General features: G+C 66.6%; 1 protein-coding gene across 1 annotated transcript; it reads right to left on the bottom strand.

Moving 5' to 3' along the window:
• Window positions 1-912: 912 nt before the first annotated feature.
• LOC308186889 (voltage-dependent L-type calcium channel subunit alpha-1F-like) lies at window positions 913-18,091 on the bottom strand (the record flags this gene model as incomplete). The annotated part of the gene is given in 42 exon segments (XM_080609048.1): window positions 913-1,174; window positions 1,317-1,562; window positions 1,660-1,772; window positions 1,868-2,019; window positions 2,102-2,251; window positions 2,898-3,034; window positions 3,125-3,238; window positions 3,335-3,454; window positions 3,456-3,466; window positions 3,564-3,665; window positions 3,778-3,880; window positions 3,967-4,063; window positions 4,163-4,290; window positions 4,596-4,755; window positions 5,444-5,535; window positions 5,642-5,707; window positions 5,840-5,968; window positions 6,082-6,102; window positions 6,287-6,370; window positions 6,475-6,585; window positions 7,454-7,612; window positions 7,701-7,902; window positions 9,064-9,210; window positions 10,315-10,367; window positions 10,518-10,625; window positions 11,972-12,059; window positions 12,349-12,455; window positions 12,585-12,644; window positions 12,890-13,019; window positions 13,442-13,701; window positions 13,793-13,841; window positions 13,981-14,065; window positions 14,318-14,438; window positions 14,924-15,131; window positions 15,478-15,703; window positions 15,815-15,975; window positions 16,127-16,153; window positions 16,927-17,014; window positions 17,123-17,206; window positions 17,292-17,446; window positions 17,534-17,637; window positions 17,895-18,091. Coding segments are annotated over 42 exon segments (5,217 nt in total), but the record flags the coding sequence as incomplete, so codon positions are not given.
• Between the last annotated feature and the right edge of the window lie 298 nt (window positions 18,092-18,389).

Raw genomic sequence — 18,389 nt, 5'->3', positions numbered from 1 at the left:
AAAATCCGTTCTCCCCACTATTTTTCTGAGGTAACGTCACTTTTTTTTTTTTCCATTTTAAACCCCCCGTGACTGAGCTGACCCTCCCTTTATTGAGGTTACCCCCCCCCCATTTTTGCAGGTAACTCGCGTTTTTTTGAGGTGAAATCCCCCTTTTTATGCGTTAATCCCTTCCCGTTTTGGGATTATTCTCCTCCTCTTATTCTGAGGTAATTTCTCCCCCTTTTGGCCCCGTCCCCTATTTCAGAAGGTGACCCCCGACTTTTTGAAGTACCCCCCCCTTTTTTTTTGCAAGACCCCCCCCCATTCTTTAGCTGACCCCAAATTTTGAGGTAACCCCCATTTTTGAGGTTAACTCCCCCCCCTTCAGAAGGGAGACCCCTTTTTTTTAGGATGCCCCCCCCATTTATGAGGTGGCCCCCATTTGTGAGGTGCCCCCAATTTTTTTTTGCCATGCCCCCCCATTTACAAAGTGTCCCCCCTTTTTTTTCCATGCCCCCCCAATTTATGAGGTGCCCCCCCCGTTTTATAAATCGACCTTATTCTTACTCATACCCCACCCTTTGCCGGATACCCCCTCATTTTTGAAATCACCCAAATTTTTGCCATGCCCCCCCCCATTCCTCAGACACCCGTCCCCCCCCACACTTATGACGTGCCCCCATTTTTTGCCATGCCCCCCCTTTTTTGCCATGCCCCCCTTTATTGCCATGCCCCCCCTTTTTTGCCATGCCCCCCCTTTTTTGCCATGCCCCCCCTTTTTTCCATGCCCCCCCCTTTTTTTGCCATGCCCCCCCTTTTTGCCCTGACCCTATCCTTTGGCATACCCCACCATTTGCGAGTTACCCCCCCCCCGATTTTTGAAATACTCCTAATTTTCTCTGTACCCCCCCCTCCAATTTTTAACCCCACCCCCCCCCAAATTTAGGGCCCCCCCCACACAAGCCATCTCGTCGGCCAGCTCCTCCTCGGCCGGCGGCCGCAGCGGTTCCTCGTCGCTGTAGACGGGGCCGGGCGGCGGCGGCGTGCGGCGGCGGCGCCGCGTGAGCAGGTCGGCGGCGGCGCTCTCCATCTCGTCCATCGTCAGCTCGCAGGCGTCGGCGATCTCCCGCTTGGCCACCGCCACGAATTTGGGGTCGCGGGCGAACAGCCCCAACCCCTCCGAGATGAGTACCTGTGGGATTATTATTATTATTATTATTATTATTATTTTTTAGGGGGGGACACCCCGTTTAAACTCCTCGTTAAATCCCGCTGTAAATCCCGCTGCGGAGAGGACGCGGGGAGGAGGATGAGGAGGAGTGGGGGGGACTCACGGCCTCCACGAGGCTGTCGGCGGAGCCGCGGCCCAGCGGCAAGCGGAGGGGGCCCTGGGGGCCGCGTTCCCCTAAAATCCAGCGGGAGAGCGGGGGGAGGCTGCCGCCGGCCCCCCCCGCCGCCGCCGCCCCCCCTTCCACGAGGATGAGGGGGGCGTAGAGGACGTGGCCGCGGGGGGCGGCGGCGGCGGCGGCCCAGGCGTGCGAGGAGCCCCCCAGGCGCCAGGTTTCGGAGCTGCCGTAGCCCTGGGGGGGGGGACGGGGGCACACACACACGTCATTCGACGGGGCAGGGACACGCACGTGGGGGTGACGCGTGTCACACGCGTGTCACACGCGGTACCTGGGGCCTCGCGGGGCCAGGGGGGCCCGAGGGGTTGTAGGTGCCGGGGATGGGCTCGTCCTCGCAGCTCCCCTGGCGCCGCAGGCACTGGATGGTGAAGGACGGCTTCCGGCCTTTGGGGGGGGGCTCGGTGAGTACCCCCCCCTTTCCCCAAAGCCCCCCCAAGGTGTATTTGAAGGGGGGGGTCCCCAGAAGCCCCGCCCCCTACCTGCGGGGGTGGGGGGCAGGAGCCGGCGCCTCTTGAGCTGCTGCCCCTCCAGCGCCCCGTTGTGCAGGGCGAAGTGGCGGGGGGGCAGCGGCAGCGAGCCCCCCCGCGAGGCCCCCCCGGCCCAGCGGGGGATGGCCGAGGGTCCCAGCTGCCTGCGGAGGGGGGACAAGAAGGCGTTAGGGGGCCGGTGGGGGGCGGGGGGGGGTTATAGGGGCTGTCCCCCCCCCCCCGTACCTGTCCCCAGCCCAGCGGTGGCGGGCGGCCGGGCCCTCGGTGTCGTCCTCGCGGCCGCCGTCCTCCGGCTCCTCCCCGTCCTCGAGGGGCGCTGCCTCCTCCTGCCCCCCAGCAACGGGGTGGGGGCCGCGCTCCCCAGCCGAGCGCCGCCTGCACGTGGGGGGTTGAGGGAGTGGGGGGGGTTTGTGTCCCCCCCCCCACCCCACCCCCTCTCGTCCATCCCTACGGGGGTGCCACGGTGCCCCCAGAGTCCCCCCCACACCCCTGAGGGTGCTCCCCCACCCCTGAGGGTGCTCCCACACCCTTCAGGGTGCTCCCAACCCCTTCAGGGTGCTCCCCCACCCCTTAAGGTGCCCCCGCCCACCCCGTTAGGTTTCCCCCATACCTCTTAGGGTGCCCTCCACCTCTTTAGGGTGCTCCCAACCCCTTTAGCGTGCCCCCCCCGTACCCCTCTAGGTTGCCCCCATACCCCTTTAGGGTCCCCCCCCACCCTGCCCACCCTTCAGGGTGCTCCCAACCCCTTAGGGTGCCCCCCCACCCCTTTAGGCTTCCCTCATACCTCTTTAGGGTGCTCCCAACCCCTTTAGTGTGCCCCACCCCACACCTCTAGGTTGCCCCCATACCCCTTTAGGGTGCCTCCCCACCCCCCCCCACCCTTCAGGGTGCTCCCAACCCCTTAGGGTGCCCCACACAACCCTTAGGGTGCCCCCTTTAGGGTGCCCTCGCCCCATTTAGGGTCGCCCCCTGTCCGTCCGTCCGCCCCCCCCCCCCCCTTTTTGGGTGCCCCCCCCCCTACCTGCCGCCACGGCGGTGGGTGACGAGGTGGGGCAGGGGCGCGGGGTCCTCCCCCTCGGTGGGGACGGGGCTGGCGGCCTTCGGGGACTCGGCCAGCCCGGGGGGGCTGGGGGCGGAGCCATACAGGGCCTCAGGGGGCTGCGGGCGGAGGGGTGGGCGTGGCCTATGAGGGTGTGTCCGGTGGGGGGCGTGGCCTGCGAGGGCGTGGCCGATGGGGGCGGGGCTTACGGCGTAGGTCAGCTGCTCCTCCGGGGTGCCCGCGGGGCCCTCGTCCCCCTCCAGGTCGCAGCTCAGCGCCCGCCGCATCTCGGGGCCCAGCGCCTGCAGCGTCTGCAGCCCGGCCTGGGGGGGGAGGTGGGCAAAAAATAAGGGGGGGGAGGGCACGACGGCCGCCCCCCACCCCATCGTTTTTTTGGGGGCGGGGGGGTCCCGACCCACCTGCAGGGCGCGCTCGTTGCTGGGGCCGGCGCTGGGGCCGAGCATCCCCCGCTCCTTCCGCCGCCGGAACTTGCGGAAGTAGTCCTGGATCAGGAAGGTGGCGTAGAACTTCCCCACGGTCCACCTCCTCCTCTGGGGGGTGGGGGGTGGAGGTCAGGGACACCAGGAGTGTCCCCCCCCCCCACCCCTAAAAGTGTCCCCAGATTGGGGGGGGACGGGGGGCGCTCACCCTCCGGCGGGGGGATGACCTCGTCCAGCAGCTTGGGCTTGGTCCTCTTCCAGATCTTCTTGATGACGGCCCGCAGCTCCTTGTTGGCCACGTCCAGGTTCCCTTTTTTTTGGGGGGGGGGGACACGCAGGACAGCAGGGAATGGGAAGGGGGTGTCCCCACCTTCCTGTCACCCCCCCCCCAGCTCAATGTCACCCCCCCCCCGGCCCCAAACCTTCCGTCTTGATCTTGAGGGAGGTGCGGACGAGGGCGAAGAGGGTGGCGTTGAAGGTGACGGTGCCGTCCGAGTTGAGCGGCATGTTCATGGCCACCAGGCGCTGCGGGGGGGGGGCAGACAACGGGTAAACGGGGTGGGGGGGAGCAGGGGGCGCCCCCCCCCCCCCATCACGGTGCACCCGAGCACCTTGCAGGCCACGCGGTGGGGGCAGAGCTTCCCGAAGCCCAGGGGGGGCTGGATCCGGCGCAGCAGCGTCACCACGTCCAGGTGCTTGATGCGACCCCTGCGGCCGGGGGAGGGGGGGTGACGGTGACAAGTTGGGGGGGGTGAGGGTGACGAGGGGGGGTCACAGTCTTATGGGGGGGGTGTGACGGTGCCAGACCTGGCGGCGGGGTCGTACTCGGACCAGATGCGCTTGAACTCGTCGAGGTGGTGGGGGCCGAGGATGGACCAGTCGCGCGTCAGGTAGTCGAAGTTGTCCATGATGACCGCCACGAAGAGGTTGATGATCTGGGGAGGGGGGGGGCTCGCCGTGGGGCTGGGGGGGCTCGCCGTGGGGCTGGGGGGGGCTCGCCGTGGGGCTGGGGGGCTCGCCGTGGGGCTGGGGGGTTTGCCGTGGGGCTGAGGGGCTCGCTATGGGGCTGGTCATGGGGTTTCTTGCCGCAGCGTGCGCTTCTTGCTGTAGGGCTGGGGGGTGTCGCACCAGAGCTGCGTGGTGTTTCGGGTGGGGTGGGGCAGCGCCGTGGGGCAGCGCCGTGGGGCAGGGCAGCGCCGTGGGGCTGTGCCGCGCCGCGGGGCGGCGCCGCGGGGCTCACCAGGAAGGCGCAGAGCATGAAGAAGCTGATGAAGTAGACGATGGCGAAGTTGCTGCCGCAGGTGAACTCCTCGCCGGGCCCCGCGTCCGACTCGGGGTCGCAGCGCTTGCCGGGCAGGCTGGCCAGCATGATCTCCTGCCACGCCTCCCCCGTGGCGCACCTGCGCCCCGCACGCCCGGCTGGCGCCTATAGGGCCCCTCCGGACCCCCCCCCCCATAACCCCTACCCCCACCAGGATGCCCCTATAGGTGGGCTGGGGTGACCCGCAGACCCCGTAGGGAGGTGGTGGGGACCCCGCAGGGACTCCAGGACCCCACAGAGGGTCCCCGTGAGAACCCTGCAGGGACGCGCGGACCCCACAGGAGCCCCCTGTACCCCATAGCAAACCCGCAGGCGGGCACAGACCCCATAGGGACCGTGTAGGTACTCTCCACACAGCCCCGCGGACCCTATAAGGACTTGGTGGGGACCCTACAAAGACTCGCAGGGACCCTAGGGTGGTCCCCGGGCTCCGCTAGGACCCTTTAGGAACCATGCGGTGACCCCCAGACCCCATAAAGGCTCTATAGGACCCATGCAGTGACACCCAGACCCTATAGAGATGCTGTACGGCCACTACAGGGACCTCCAAACCCCACTGGGACCCTATAGGAACCCCCAGAAGCTATAGGAACCCCCCCACACCCCCCCACAGGGACCCTTCCCACGCCCCTGCCAGGCCACTTAAACACCACAGGGACCCTACAGGAACCGTGCGGTGCCCCCCCCACACACTACAGGGACCCCAAAAGACCCTGGGCACCCTATAGGGCACCCTATAGGACCCATAGGGGACCCCGGAGCCGCACCTGAAGAGCAGCAGCACGGCCTGGGGGAAGGTCTGGAAGTTGTTGTTGCGGTTGATCTGGGTCCCGTCCTGCAGCGCCACCTTCCCGAAGGTCTTGGGGGACGAGAAGGGGCGGGGGGGGGGTTCCTGAGGGACCCCCCCTGCCCCCCCCGCCCCTCGCACGCGCCCCTCGCACGCGCCCCTCGCACGCGCGCCTCACCTGCATGCCGATGACGGCGTAGATGAAGAAGATCATGGCGATGAGCAGGGCGACGTAGGGCAGCGCCTGCGGGGTGCGGCACCAGCGTGGCGGTAGGGGACAACGGGGGGGGGTCCCTGGTGTCCCGTGGCCCCCCCCCCGCGGTGTGCGGCCCCCCCAGCGGTGCCCGCGTTTTGTCCCCGTGTCCCCCCCCCGAACCTGGAAGGATTTGACAAAGGTCCAGAGCAGCGTGCGGATGCCCTCGCCCTTGGAGAGCAGCTTCACCAGGCGCATGACGCGGAAGAGGCGGAAGAAGGTGATGGAGATGCGGGAGCTGTCCTCCGAGCTCTGCGAGGGGTGGGGGGCACGGGGGGGGGGTGAGGAGACCCCCCCTCAGAGCCCCCCCACTCCCCAAATCCCCCCCCCCACATACTTAGATGGGGGGGACGGACGCCCCCTACCTCACCGACGTGCCCCCCGTTCTGTTGCAGGCACGCACGGCGCGGGTGGAGACGGATGGAGATGGCGGACAGACGGATGGAGATGGACGCGAGGACACGGACACGGTGGGGGGGGGGGGGGTCCCAAACACCAGCGGACCCCCCCCGCAAAGTTTTGGGGACCCCCCCCCCCCCACCCCATAAAGAAGAGGCAGGGGTGACTCACGTTGACCTCGGTGACCGCGATGTCCACCACGCTGCCCACCACGATGAGGGCGTCGAAGGTGTTCCAAGCGTCGCAGAAATAGTGCTGGGGGGAGGTGAGCGTGGGGGGGGGGGGGACACCCCAAAAACGCCCCCCCCCCACCATGAGACCCCCCCCAGATTTGTTGTAACCCCCCCCCGTGAGCCTACGCGGGGCTTGAAGGCGATGATCTTGAGCAGCATCTCGACGGTGAAGAGCCCGGTGAACACCATGTTGAGCAGGTCCATCACGTAGTTGAACGGCTTTGACTGCTCGTAGTGCTGGGGGGGGGGCACTTTAATTGCCCCCTCCCGCAACCCTAAACACCCCCCCAACCCTTAAATGCCCCCTCCAGCACCTAAATGCCCCTCCCAGAACGCTAAAGGCACCCCCAGAACACCCAATTGACACCCTGGGGTGCTCTAACAGCCCCCCCAGGTTGCTTTAACTGCCCCCCCCCCCCGGGGGCACTCATTGCCCCTGTAGTGGCCATAACTGCCCCCCTTGGGCCATTTAAAAGCCCCCCCATGGTCCTTTTGAGCCCCCCAGGGGTGCTTTAACTGCCCCAGGAGCCTCAATTGCCCCTGCCATTCCCTTACAACCCCCCCCCCATGACCTTTAACTGCCCCCAGTCTCCTTCTAGGGGCCCTAACAGCCCCCCCACGGGTCTTTTAACCGTCCCCAGGGGCCCTAATTGCCCCTCTAGCGTCTCTTAATTACCCCCAGGTCATTTAAAACCCCTCAGGGTGCCAATCTGCCCCCCCCAGGGGTGCTTTAACGGTCCCTAAGGCCCCCGCTCACCCCTTTGTCATCCCTTACCGACCCCTTGGGCCATTTTACTGCCCCCCCATTCCCCCTATCCCCCCCCCCCGCCCCCCAGGGGTGCATTAACTTGCCCCAGTAGCATTTCTTAATTACCCCGGGGCCATTTAGAAGCCCCCCCCACCCCCCCAGGCTCCCAACTGCCCCCCGGCACGCTTTAACTACCCCCACACTCCCTTGACGCCCCCTCAGCGCCCCCCACGGACCCCAAAATGCCCCCCACTGACCCTAAAATGCCCCCCACCGACCCCAAAACGCCCCCCACAGACCCCAAAACGCCCCCCGCCGACCCCAAAACGCCCCCCACTGCCCCCCCCGGCCCCGAACCTGCACGGCCAGGGCGATGGTGTTGAGGAGGATGAGGACGAACATGATGTACTCGAAGGCAGTGGAGTTGACCATGGCCCAGACGCGGTACTGGCTGCGGTTCTTGGGGATGTAGCGCCGCAGCGGCTGCGCCTTCAGCGCGTACTCCACGCACTGCCGCTGCCGGGGGGGGGCAGGACGCAAATACGCACCCACCGGCACCGCGGGGGGGGGGGCCGCAAGGCACCGCGGGGGGGGCCCCACGCACCTGGTTCTTGTCCAGCTCGCAGTTGCGGTACTCGCTCTCGCCCTGGGCGCGGAAGGTGATGATGACGAAGCCGACGAAGATGTTCATCATGAAGAAGGCGATGACGATGATGTAGACGATGAAGAAGATGGAGATCTCCACGCGGTAGTTGTAGATGGGGCCCTGGTCCTCCGCGTTGGCGTCGATGGCCTTGTACAGCAGCCTGGGGGGGGGCGGGAAAGGGGTTGGGGGGGTCAGCGCCCCGATGGGGTGGCTGTCAGCGCCCTATGGGTGCAGGCTGGGGCGTCAGCACCCTATGGGGGGGCACATTGGGGTGTCAGGACCATAAAGGTGCAGGTTGGGGTGTCAGCACCCTATGGGGGGGGGAGGTTGGGGTGTCAGCACCCTATTTCGGGGGGGGGTACATTGGGGTGTCAGTGCCCTAAAGGTGAAGGTTGGGGTGTCAGCACCCTATGGGGGGGCACATTGGGGTGTCAGGACCCCAAAGGTGCAGGTTGGGGTGTCAGCACCCTATGGGGCAGGAAGGTTGGGGTGTCAGCACCCAGGGGAGGTGGACAATGGGGTGTCAGCACCTTATGGGGGGGGTACATTGGGGTGTCAGCACCCTTCAGGGGGTACATTGGGCTGTCAGCACCCTAAAGGTGAAGGTTGGGGTGTCAGCACCCTATGGGGGGGCACATGGGGGTGTCAGCACCCTATGGGTGCAGGTCGGGGTGTCAGCACCCTATCGGGGGGGGGGGGGTGGGGGCACATTGGGGTGTCAGCACCCTATGGGTGCAGGTCGGGGTGTCAGCACCCTATGGGGCAGGAAGGTTGGGGTGTCAGCACCCAGGGGAGGTGGACATTGGGGTGTCAGCACCTTATGGGGGGGGTACATTGGGGTGTCAGCACCCTTCAGGGGGTACATTGGGGTGTCAGCACCCTATGCGTGCAGGTTGGGGGGGTGTCAGCACCCTATGGGGGGGTCACATTGGGGTGTCAGCACCCTAGAGGTGAAGGTTGGGGTGTCAGCACCCAGGGGAGATGGACATTGGGGTGTCAAACCAGAAGGGTGTTGGGGTGTCAGCACCCTACGGGGGGGGCACATCGGGGCGTCAGCGCCCTAAAGGTGCACCTTGGGGGTGTCAGTGCCTCCCGTAGGGTGCACCTCGGGGCGTCAGTGCCCTAAAGGTGCACCTCGGGGCGTCAGTGCCCCAGGGGGGTAAGAATTTGGGGTGTCCCACGCCAAGGAGGCGCACGTTGGGGCGTCAGCGCCACGTGGGTGCAGGGTGGGGGTGCCGGCCCCCTGGGGCCCCAGAGTGGGGTGCCGGCGCCCTATCGGGGTGCCAGCGCCGCGGGGGGGGGGGGGGGGGGGGGCACTCACGCGGGCCACCCCTCGAAGGTGGAGACGGTGAAGAGCGCCATCATCCCCGCCAGCACGTTGTCGAAGTTGAAGTCGCTGTTGTGCCACAGGCGCTCGCGCACCGAGGGGTGCGACACGTCCCCGTCCTTGTACACCAGGAAGGTGCCCCTGCGGGGGGGGGGACACCGCGGGGTGGGGGGGGGGACACCGCGGGGGGGGCACGGCCCCGGCCTCGCGCAGCGGGAACGCGCCCGGCGGCTGGGGGAGGGGGCGCGCGGGGGCACCGCGACGCGCCCCACGGGCGGCCCCGCTGCCGTCACGCACCCGGCGCACGCGCTGGGCTGGGAACCCGCTCAGCCCACACTCACACTCACACTCACACTCACACTCAGCCCACACTCAGCCCACACTCACACTCAGCCCACACTCCCCCGCACTATGTCCACGCTCAGAGGGCACTCAGTTTGCACGCGTACGCTCCGACCACGCTCACGCTCACTTTTTCAGCCCACTCTCACGCTCAGCCCACACTCACGCTCTGCGTTCGCCCCCTCCACTCACACTCGCACTCCAGCCATACTCACAGTTCATACTGCACACTCACACCCTACACTCACACTCGCCTTGCACTCACTCCAAACCTAATCAGCCACCCGCATTTCGTTCACCCACACTTCAACTACACTCACAGCCGGCACTCACACTCAGCCTACGCTCCGCTCGTACCCTGCCCGCACTCACACTCAGCCTACGCTCCACTCGTACCCTGCCTGCACTCACACTCAGCTCACACTTCCTCAGCCTACACTCACTCCACAACCTACATTCGCCCACTCCACTCACCCGTCACACTCACTCTTGGTTCATAGTGCACACTCACAACCTGCACTCACACTCAGCCCGCACTCACACCTACACTCACCCTCAGCTCGCAGCTTCTACACTTAGCCTGGACCCACCTAAGCCGCACGCTCCAACCACACTCACAACCACACTCCCAGCCTGCCTTCAGCCGCTCCACTCACACTCCAGGCACACTCACAAGCCACACGCAGCCCCCTCGCAGCCTGCACTCACACTCAGACACCCCACTCACACTCAGCCTCCGCTCACAACCGACACTCTGCCCCCACTCAGCGCTCCGCTCAACTCGCCGCTTACTCAGCCCGTCCTCGCGCCCCGCGCTCGCACACCCAGCCTACACTCACACTCACGCTCACACTCACGCTCACACTCACGCTCAGGGCCATGGGGGGGGGGGGCAGGACCCACTTGCACTCCCCAGGCGTGTGCTTGGCCTCGTCGGTGCAGCTGTAGAACTTGCCCTGGGGGAAACGGGGATCAGAGGGGCCGTGGGGGTCCTTGGCCCCTTTGGGGGGGTCCTGGCCCCTCAGGGGGGGGTCTGACCCCTTTGGGGGGGGTCCCGGCCCCTTTGGGGGGGGATCCCGGCCCCCTCGGGGCAGGGGGGCGCCCACCTTGAAGAGCTGCACCCCGATGCAGGCGAACATGAACTGCAGCAGCGTGGTGACGATCATGATGTTGCCGATGGTGCGGATGGCCACGAAGACGCACTGCACCACGTGCTGGGGGCGCGGGGACAGCGTGACGGGGGCGGCGGGGACACGGGGACAACGTGGCACAGGTATGGGGGACACCGGGGCGTTGGGGACACGGGGACATCATGGCATGGGTGTTGGGGACACCAGGATACTGGGGACACGGGGACGTTGTGACATGGGTGTCGGGGACACGGGGACATCGTGGCATGGGTGTGGGGACACCGGGGCACTGGGGACACAGGGACAGCGTGGCATGGGCGCTGGGGACACGGGGACAGTGTGACATGGGTGTGGGGGACACCAGGACATTGGGGACATGGGGACAGTGTGATATGGGTGTTGGGACATCAGGGCATTGGGGACATGGGGACATTGTGGCATGGGTGTTGGGGACACCGGGGCACTGGGGACACGGGGACAGCGTGGCATGGTGTGGGGGGCACCAGGACATCGGGGACACAGGGACAGTGTGACATGGGTGTGGGGGACACCGGGGCACTGGGGACACAGGGACATTGTGGCATGGGTGTTGGGGACACCAGGGCGTTGGGGACATGGGGACAGCGTGACATGGTGTGGGGGACACCAGGATACTGGTGACACGGGGACGTTGTGACATGGGTGTCGGGGACACGGGGACATCGTGGCATGGGTGTGGGGACACCAGGGCGTTGGGGACATGGGGACGTCGTGGCATGGGTGTTGGGGACACTGGGACAGTGTGACATGGGAGTGGGGGACACCAGGGCATTGGGGACACGGGGACAGCGTGGCATGGGTGCTGGGGGCGCGGGGACAGCGTGACGGGGGCGGCGGGGACACGGGGACAGCGTGACGGGGGTGTTGGGGACACCAGGGTGTTGGGGACACGGGGACATCATGGCATGGGTGTTGGGGACACGGGGACACTGTGACACCGGGTGGTGGGGACACCAGGACTCTGGGGACACCAGGGCATTGGGGACATGGGGACAGCATGACATGGGTGTCAGGGACACCAGGACACTGTGACACCGGGTGTCGGGGACACCAGGACATTGGGGACATGGGGACAGCATGACATGGGTGTCAGGGACACCAGGACACTGTGACACTGGGTGTCGGGGACACCAGGACATTGGGGACAAAGGGACATCGCGGCATGGGTGTGGGGGACACCAGGGCATGGGTGTGGGGGACACGGGGACACTGTGACACGGGGTGCTGGGGACACCAGGACGCTGGGGACACCCCCTTCTCCCAGTCCCCCCAGCACGCCACCGCTGCCCACCGCCCCAGGCACGCCCCGTGCCGCGTGCTGGGGATCCCGGTGCTCCCAGTGGCACCAGTAAGGGTGTACCCCCCCCCCCCAGTCCCTCCCGGCGCCGTACCTTGAGGCCCTTGGCGCGGTTGATGGCTCGCAGGGGCCGCAGGACGCGCAGCACGCGCAGGATCTTCACCACCGAGATGGCGCTGGAGCTGCCGCGGGTGGCGGGGGACACCCGTGTCCCCAGGGGCGCTCCCAGTGCTCCCAGTGCCCCCAGGGGCGCTCCCAGTGCTCCCAGTGCCCCCAGGGGCGCTCCCAGTGCTCCCAGAGGCACTCCCAGTGGCTCCCAGTGCCCCCAGCAGCGTTCCCAGCAGCACTGACGCTCTCCGTGCCTCCAGCTGCATTCCCACTGCTCCCAGTGCCCCTCCCAGTGCCCCTCCCAGTGCCCCTCCCGGGGCTCCCAGTGCCCCTCCCAGTGCTCCCAGTGCCCCCAGTGCTCACTGGATGCCGAAAGAGACGAGGGAGACGCCGACCACCAGCAGGTCGAGGAGGTTGAACCAGTTGCGGCAGAAGGAGCCCTTGTGCAGGAAGGCGCCGAAGGCCGTCATCTGGGGGGGGGGGGGGGGCGGTGAGCACCGGGGAGGCCCCCCCCCAGCCCCCGAGGACTCCCCCCAACCCCCAGGGACCCCAAAAAGCCCAGGACCCCCCCCAAAAAAAACACCCCACCCCCCCAATACCTTGAGCAGGATCTCCACGGTGAAGATGGAGGTGAAGGCGTAGTCGAAGTAGCCCAGGATCTGTGGGGGGGGGGAGGGGGGAAAACGGGGTGACCCCCCCCCAGGACCCCCACCCCAAACACCCCCAGGGACCCCCCCAAATCCCCCCCAGTTCCCCCCATTTCTGCCCCCACCCCGGCCACCAGTGGGGCGCGTGGGTCCCAGGCGGCCGTGGGGTGATGGAGCCCCCAACCCCCCATCCCGCTCCGTTTATCCCAGTTCCTCCCAGCTCCTCCCAGTCCCGCCCAGTCTGCCCAGTAGCCCACGTGGTTGCGGGGCGAGTGGGCGCGCACGGGGTCCTCGGCGGCCAGCGAGACGCTGCTGAGGATGATGAAGACGAGGATGAGGTTGGTGAAGACGTGGTGGTGGATGAGGGCGTGGCACCGCACCCGCAACCTGCGCCGAGCACGCGTCAGCACCTCCCAGTGCTCCCAGTTCCTCCCAGTTCTCCCTCAGCCCGCTGTCCGGGACGCCCTCCCCCAGCGCTCCCAGTTAGTCCCAGTTCCCTCCAGTTTCTCCCAGAGCGTCCCCGGTCTCCACAGGGAATCACCCCCCAGTCCCAGCGCCCCCAGCATCCCCAGCCCTGCTGTCCCAGTGCTCCCAGTCCCCCCAGTTTGTGTCCCCGTTCCCCCCCCATTTGTGTCCCCAGTCGCCCATTTCCATCCCCCAATCCCAGTATTCCCAGTATCCCCCCCAAAGTTTGTCCTATTCCCAGTATCCCCCCCAAAGTCTGTCCCCCCACCCTCCCCAGTTTGTGTTTCTCACCCCCAGCTCCCCCCCAGTTTGCCCCCAGTGCTCCCAGTTGCCCCCAGCCTCACGGGTTGGTGCTGCCCAGCAGGAAGAAGGCGCTGCCCTCGGGGATCGGCGCCACCTTGTTCTTGGGGGGCTCCTCCAGGCCCTCCAGCCGCGCCCCCCCCAGGCTGTCCCGCTCCCCCCCGGCCTCCTCGTCGCCTGCAGGGACCCCGGTGTCACAGGAGGGGGGGGGGGGGGGGGCTCCGCTGCCCCCCCAGGGGGTCCCGGCCTCACCTTCCTCGCTCCCCTCCTCTTCCTCCTCCTCCTCCTGCTGCTCCCCTTCAACCTGGGGGGGCGGGGGGGGACGGGGGGGGGGGGCTGAGTGTGCAAGAGGCGCGCACACGCGTGTCGGGCCGTGCAAACCCGCTCGCGCTCACCTTCACGCTCACGTCCTGGCTCCCCGCAACGGCCTCCCCGGCCTTGTCCCTGGGGGGGGGGGGGGACAAGCAGAGGGGGCTCAGCCAGGGGACGCTGGTGCCCCCCCCATGTCTGTCTGCCCCCCCCCATGTCTGTCTGTCCCCCCCCCGTGTCCGTCTGTCCCCCCCCAGGACGCCCCTGGGCTCACTTCTTGCCCTCGGCCCCCGAGTTGATGTTGTCACCGTCCGCCAGGTTATCGACCGCGATGGCCAGGAAGACGTTGAGGAGGATGTCTGCGGGGAGGAAGGGGTTAACCAGTGCTCCCAGTATCCCCCCAGCGCCTCCCAGTAACCCCCCCGTGGGTGTTTCCAGCCCCCTCCGTGTCCCCGCACCGTTCGGTTCCCATTCCCTGCTTGTTGCCTCCTGTGCCAGCTCCCCAGGACCATCCCCAGTCCCTCCCAGTTCCCCAGCGCCCCCTTCCCAGTCCCTCCCGGTTCCCCGGCGCCCCCCTCCCAGTGCTCCCAGTGCTCCCAGCGCCCACGCACAGTTCCCGCAGATGAAGAGGATGACGAAGTAGATGCAGACGAGCATCCCGGGGAAGACGGGACCGCCGTAGGCCATGATCCCGTCGTACATCACCGCGTTCCAGTCCTCCCCCGTCAGGATCTGGGGGAAAAGGGAGGGGGGGGGACCCCAAAACTTCAGCATCCCCCCTCCCAGCCCGTCCCAGTGCTCCCAGTACGCCCCCTCCCTGCATACCACCACCTCCCAGTCCTCCCTGATCGGGGTGGGAGGATGCACGTCCCCGCAGGATCGCAACGGGGGGATTCCCCCGCCACTTTTTGGGGCTCCCTACGGTTTTGGGGTCTCCCCACGTGGTTTTGGGATCCCCCCCATAGTTTTGGGGTCTCCCCCCCCAATGGTTTTGGGGTCTCCCCCAGATTTTGGGGGTCTCCCTTCATGGTTTGGGGATCCCCTCCATTTATTTGGGGTCTGCCTGATGTTTTTATGTTCTCCCCCACGTTTTTTGGGATCCCCCCCCCGGATTTTGGGGTTCCCCCTCATGTTTTTTTGGGGGGGGGGTCTCCCCTCTGGCTTGCGGGTTCCCCCCCGGTGTTTTTTGGGGGTCCCCTCGCTGCTTTTGGGGGCACCTGGAAGACGGTGAGCAGGGCCTGGGGGAAGGTGTCGAAGGTGCTGCGCTTGGTCTGGGTCTCGTCGAAGCTGAAGCGGCCGCCGAAGAGCTGCATGCCCAGCAGGGCGAAGATGATGATGAAGAGGAAGAGCAGCAGCAGCAGCGAGGCGATGGACTTCATCGAGTTCAGCAGCGAGCCCACCAGGTTGCTCAGCGACGCCCAGTGCCTGCGGGGGGGGGGGGGCGGGGGGGCACTGGGAGCACTGGGAGCACTGGGGCAGGCTCCCCTACGTACCCCCTCCTGGCGGCAAGCCCCGCCGCGCGCCACCCGGCGGGGGTCCTTGTCACCGTTGTCATCATCGTCACCGCGTCGTCCCCGTGCCACCAAGTAATTCATGGCGGTGACAGGTGGCTGCGTCACCCCCGATGTCCCCAACCCCGTGTCATCCCCGTCCCCATCACCGTGTCGTCCCCGTGCCGCCAACCGGACACTCTGGGGGGCTGACGAGTGGCTCCGTGCCACCCCCGGTGTCCCCAACACCGCCGGTGTCCCCAGCGCCGCCGTCCCCGCACCTGGTGACCTTGAAGACGCGCAGCAGGCGCACGCAGCGCAGGACGGAGATGCCCAGGGGCTCCATGGCGCCGCGCTCCACCAGCGCCGTCTCCAGCACGCCGCCGCACACCACGAAGCAGTCGAAGCGGTTGAAGAAGCTGGCGAAGTAGCACGAGGGCCCCAGGGCGTAGAGCTTCAGCACCATCTCGGCGGCGAACAGCGAGAGCAGCGCCTTGTTGGCGTAGGCTGCAGGGGCGAAAATCGAGACGGGGGGGGGGGGATAACGCCCCAAAACCCCGCGGGGGGTGCGGTTGGGGGGGGGTTGGGAGGGGTTGGGACCCCCCCAGCCCCGCCGACCTTGCGTCTCGGTGAGCCACGGGGGCTGCCCGTGGTGCTCGGAGGCGATGGTGAGGGTGTTGAGGAAGACGAGCAGCAGCACCGTCCAGTAGAAGGACACCGACTTCACCGCCCCGCGGCAGCGCCGGCGCAGCACGCGGTTCAGGCGGCGCAGGCGACGCCTTGGGGGGGTGGGGGGTGGTTTATTTTGGGGGGGGGGGGAGAGATGGGATTTTTTGGGGGGGTAGAGAGGATTTGGGGGCGACGCGGGGCGTTATAGGGGAAGCAGGGCGGTGTCAGGGCCCCCCCCCCAGTCCCCGTTTCGCCACTCACCAGAATTTTGTCTTGGTAATTTTGCCCCTGGGGAGGAGGAAATAAATAAATAAATTAAATAAATAAATAAATAAATAAATAAATAAATAAATAAATAAATAAATAAATAAAAGCATCAAGTTACCCCAAAAACAGGGTTCGGGGAGGGCACAGGAGATCGCAGAGGGTGTGACAGGGGGGTTATCCCAGATGGTCTGTCTCATCAGGGGTCTAAAGGTCAGTTTTGGGGTCTGGGGGGGATCTATAAGGAGTCTGGGGGGGTCCAAGGGTCAGTTCTGGGGTCCTAGGGGGAACTATAAGGAGCTGGGGGGGGTCCCAGGATCAGTTTTGGGGTCTGTGGGGATCTACAATGAATCATGGGGGGTCCCAAAGTCAGTTTTGGGGTCCTAGGGGGAACTATAACGAGTAAGGGGGGGTCCCAGGATCAGTTTTGGGGTCCTGGGGTGGAACTATAAGGAGCTGGGGGATCCTAGGGTCAGTTTTGGGGTCCTGGGGGGAACTCTAAGGAGCTGGGGGGATCCTAGGGTCAGTTTTGGGGTCCTGGGGGGAACTATAAGGAGTTACGGGGGTCCCAGGATCAGTTTTGGGGTCCTGGGGGAACTCTAAGGAGCTAAGGGGGCCCCAGGGGGAATACAGGGGGCTGTAGGGCATCCCGGGGGCAACGCTGGGGTCCCAGCGGGGCTATGGGGGATCTGGGGGGCTACAGGAAGCACTGGGGGGGACACGGGGGGGGTGAAGAGCACCCTGGGGGGCTGCAGGGGGTCTTGCGGGGGGCCCGGGGGCCCCATTTCGGCGCTCACAGGCAGCGGTCGCAGGCGTTCGGCTGCGCCTCCTCCTCGCCGGCCGTCTCGGTGTTGACCGACGTCGTCTCGCTGCCGGGGAGGCTGGCTGGGGGGGGTGGGGGGGGACACAAGGTCGGGGGGGGGGCTGGGGACGCCTCAGATGGGGGAAAAAGGGGGGGGGGACGCCCCAATTTTGGTGGGGGGGGGGCGTTACCGTGGGTGTCGGTGGAGTGGCTGGCGTGCCGCAGCCACTTGAGGCGAGGCTTCCGCTTCCCCATCAGCTCCTCGGTGGTCAGACCTGCGGGATTTGGGGGGGGGGCAGGGGGGTTGGGAGGTGGGGGTGTCCCCGCGAGGGGTTCCCCCCCCCCAAAAAAAAAACCCACGGTGCTTCTCGTGCTCGTCCTCGTCCCCCTCGAGGTCCTCGGCCTGGGTGATCCAGTCCATGTAGCCCCGCAGGTCCTCCTCCAGCTGCTGCTTCTCCCGCAGCTTCTGGAAGTCTCCGCGGGCTTTCGCCTTCTCACGCTCCTTGGAGAACTCCCTGAGGGGGGGGACACGTGTGGCACACGCCCCGACACGCTAACGACACGCGAACGACACGCGAACGACACGCGAACGGCTTACGCACCCGCTCAGCACCCCCAGGACCAAGTTGAGGACGAAGAAGGAGCCGAAGATGACGAGGCTGACGAAGTAAATCCAGGGCAGCTCGTGGCCCATGGCGTCCTGCATCTGGGGGGGGCGGGGGGGATTTGGGGTGAATTTAGGGGGGGGAGGGGGGGAAATTTGGGCGGGTGGAATTTGGGGTGACCCCCACGGGGTTGAGGTGACGCTTTGGGGGGGGGGGAAATTTGGGGTGACGAAAGGGAAGCCCGGCCCTCGGGGGATGCCAAAGGCAGGCAGCGGGGCCCACCCACATAACGGGGCGGATTTCGGGGGGTGGGGTGGCGGATTTTGGGGTGCCCCCCCCCCAAAAAAAAGAAGCTCACCCAGTACAGGACGTCGGTCCAGCCCTCCATGGTGATGCACTGGAAGACGGTGAGCATGGCGAAGAAGAAGTTGTCGAAGTTGGTGATGCCTCCGTTGGGGCCCTCCCAGCGGCCCCGGCACTCGGTGTTGTTCTGCAGGCAGGCGCGGCCGTGGCCCGAGAAGGCGCAGGGCGAGGGGTCGTCCTCCGACTCCAGGTCTTTTTTTTTTGGGGGGGGGGGTTAAACACCCCAAAAACGGGGTTTGGGGGCAGCCTGAGGTGGTCCGGGGGGGCTGCCGGGCGAGGGGGGGCTGAGAGACCCCCGTTTATGGGGGTGGGGGAATGGGGGAAGTTGGGAATTTGGGGGGGGGGGGCTCTCGGTTTAGTGAGTTGGGGGGGGGTCTCAAGGGTGCTGGGGGGGTTGGAGGGTGCTGAGGGGGTTGTAGGGTGCTGGGGGGGTTGGGGGGTGCTGAGGGGTTCGAGGGTGCTGGGGGGGTTGGGGGGTGCTGGGGGGCTG

This window comes from Anser brachyrhynchus, assembly GCF_964034855.1.
Source record: "Anser brachyrhynchus genome assembly, contig: SCAFFOLD_672, whole genome shotgun sequence".
Classification (NCBI taxonomy): domain Eukaryota; kingdom Metazoa; phylum Chordata; class Aves; order Anseriformes; family Anatidae; genus Anser; species Anser brachyrhynchus.
This window is presented reverse-complemented; position numbering and strand designations above follow the sequence as displayed.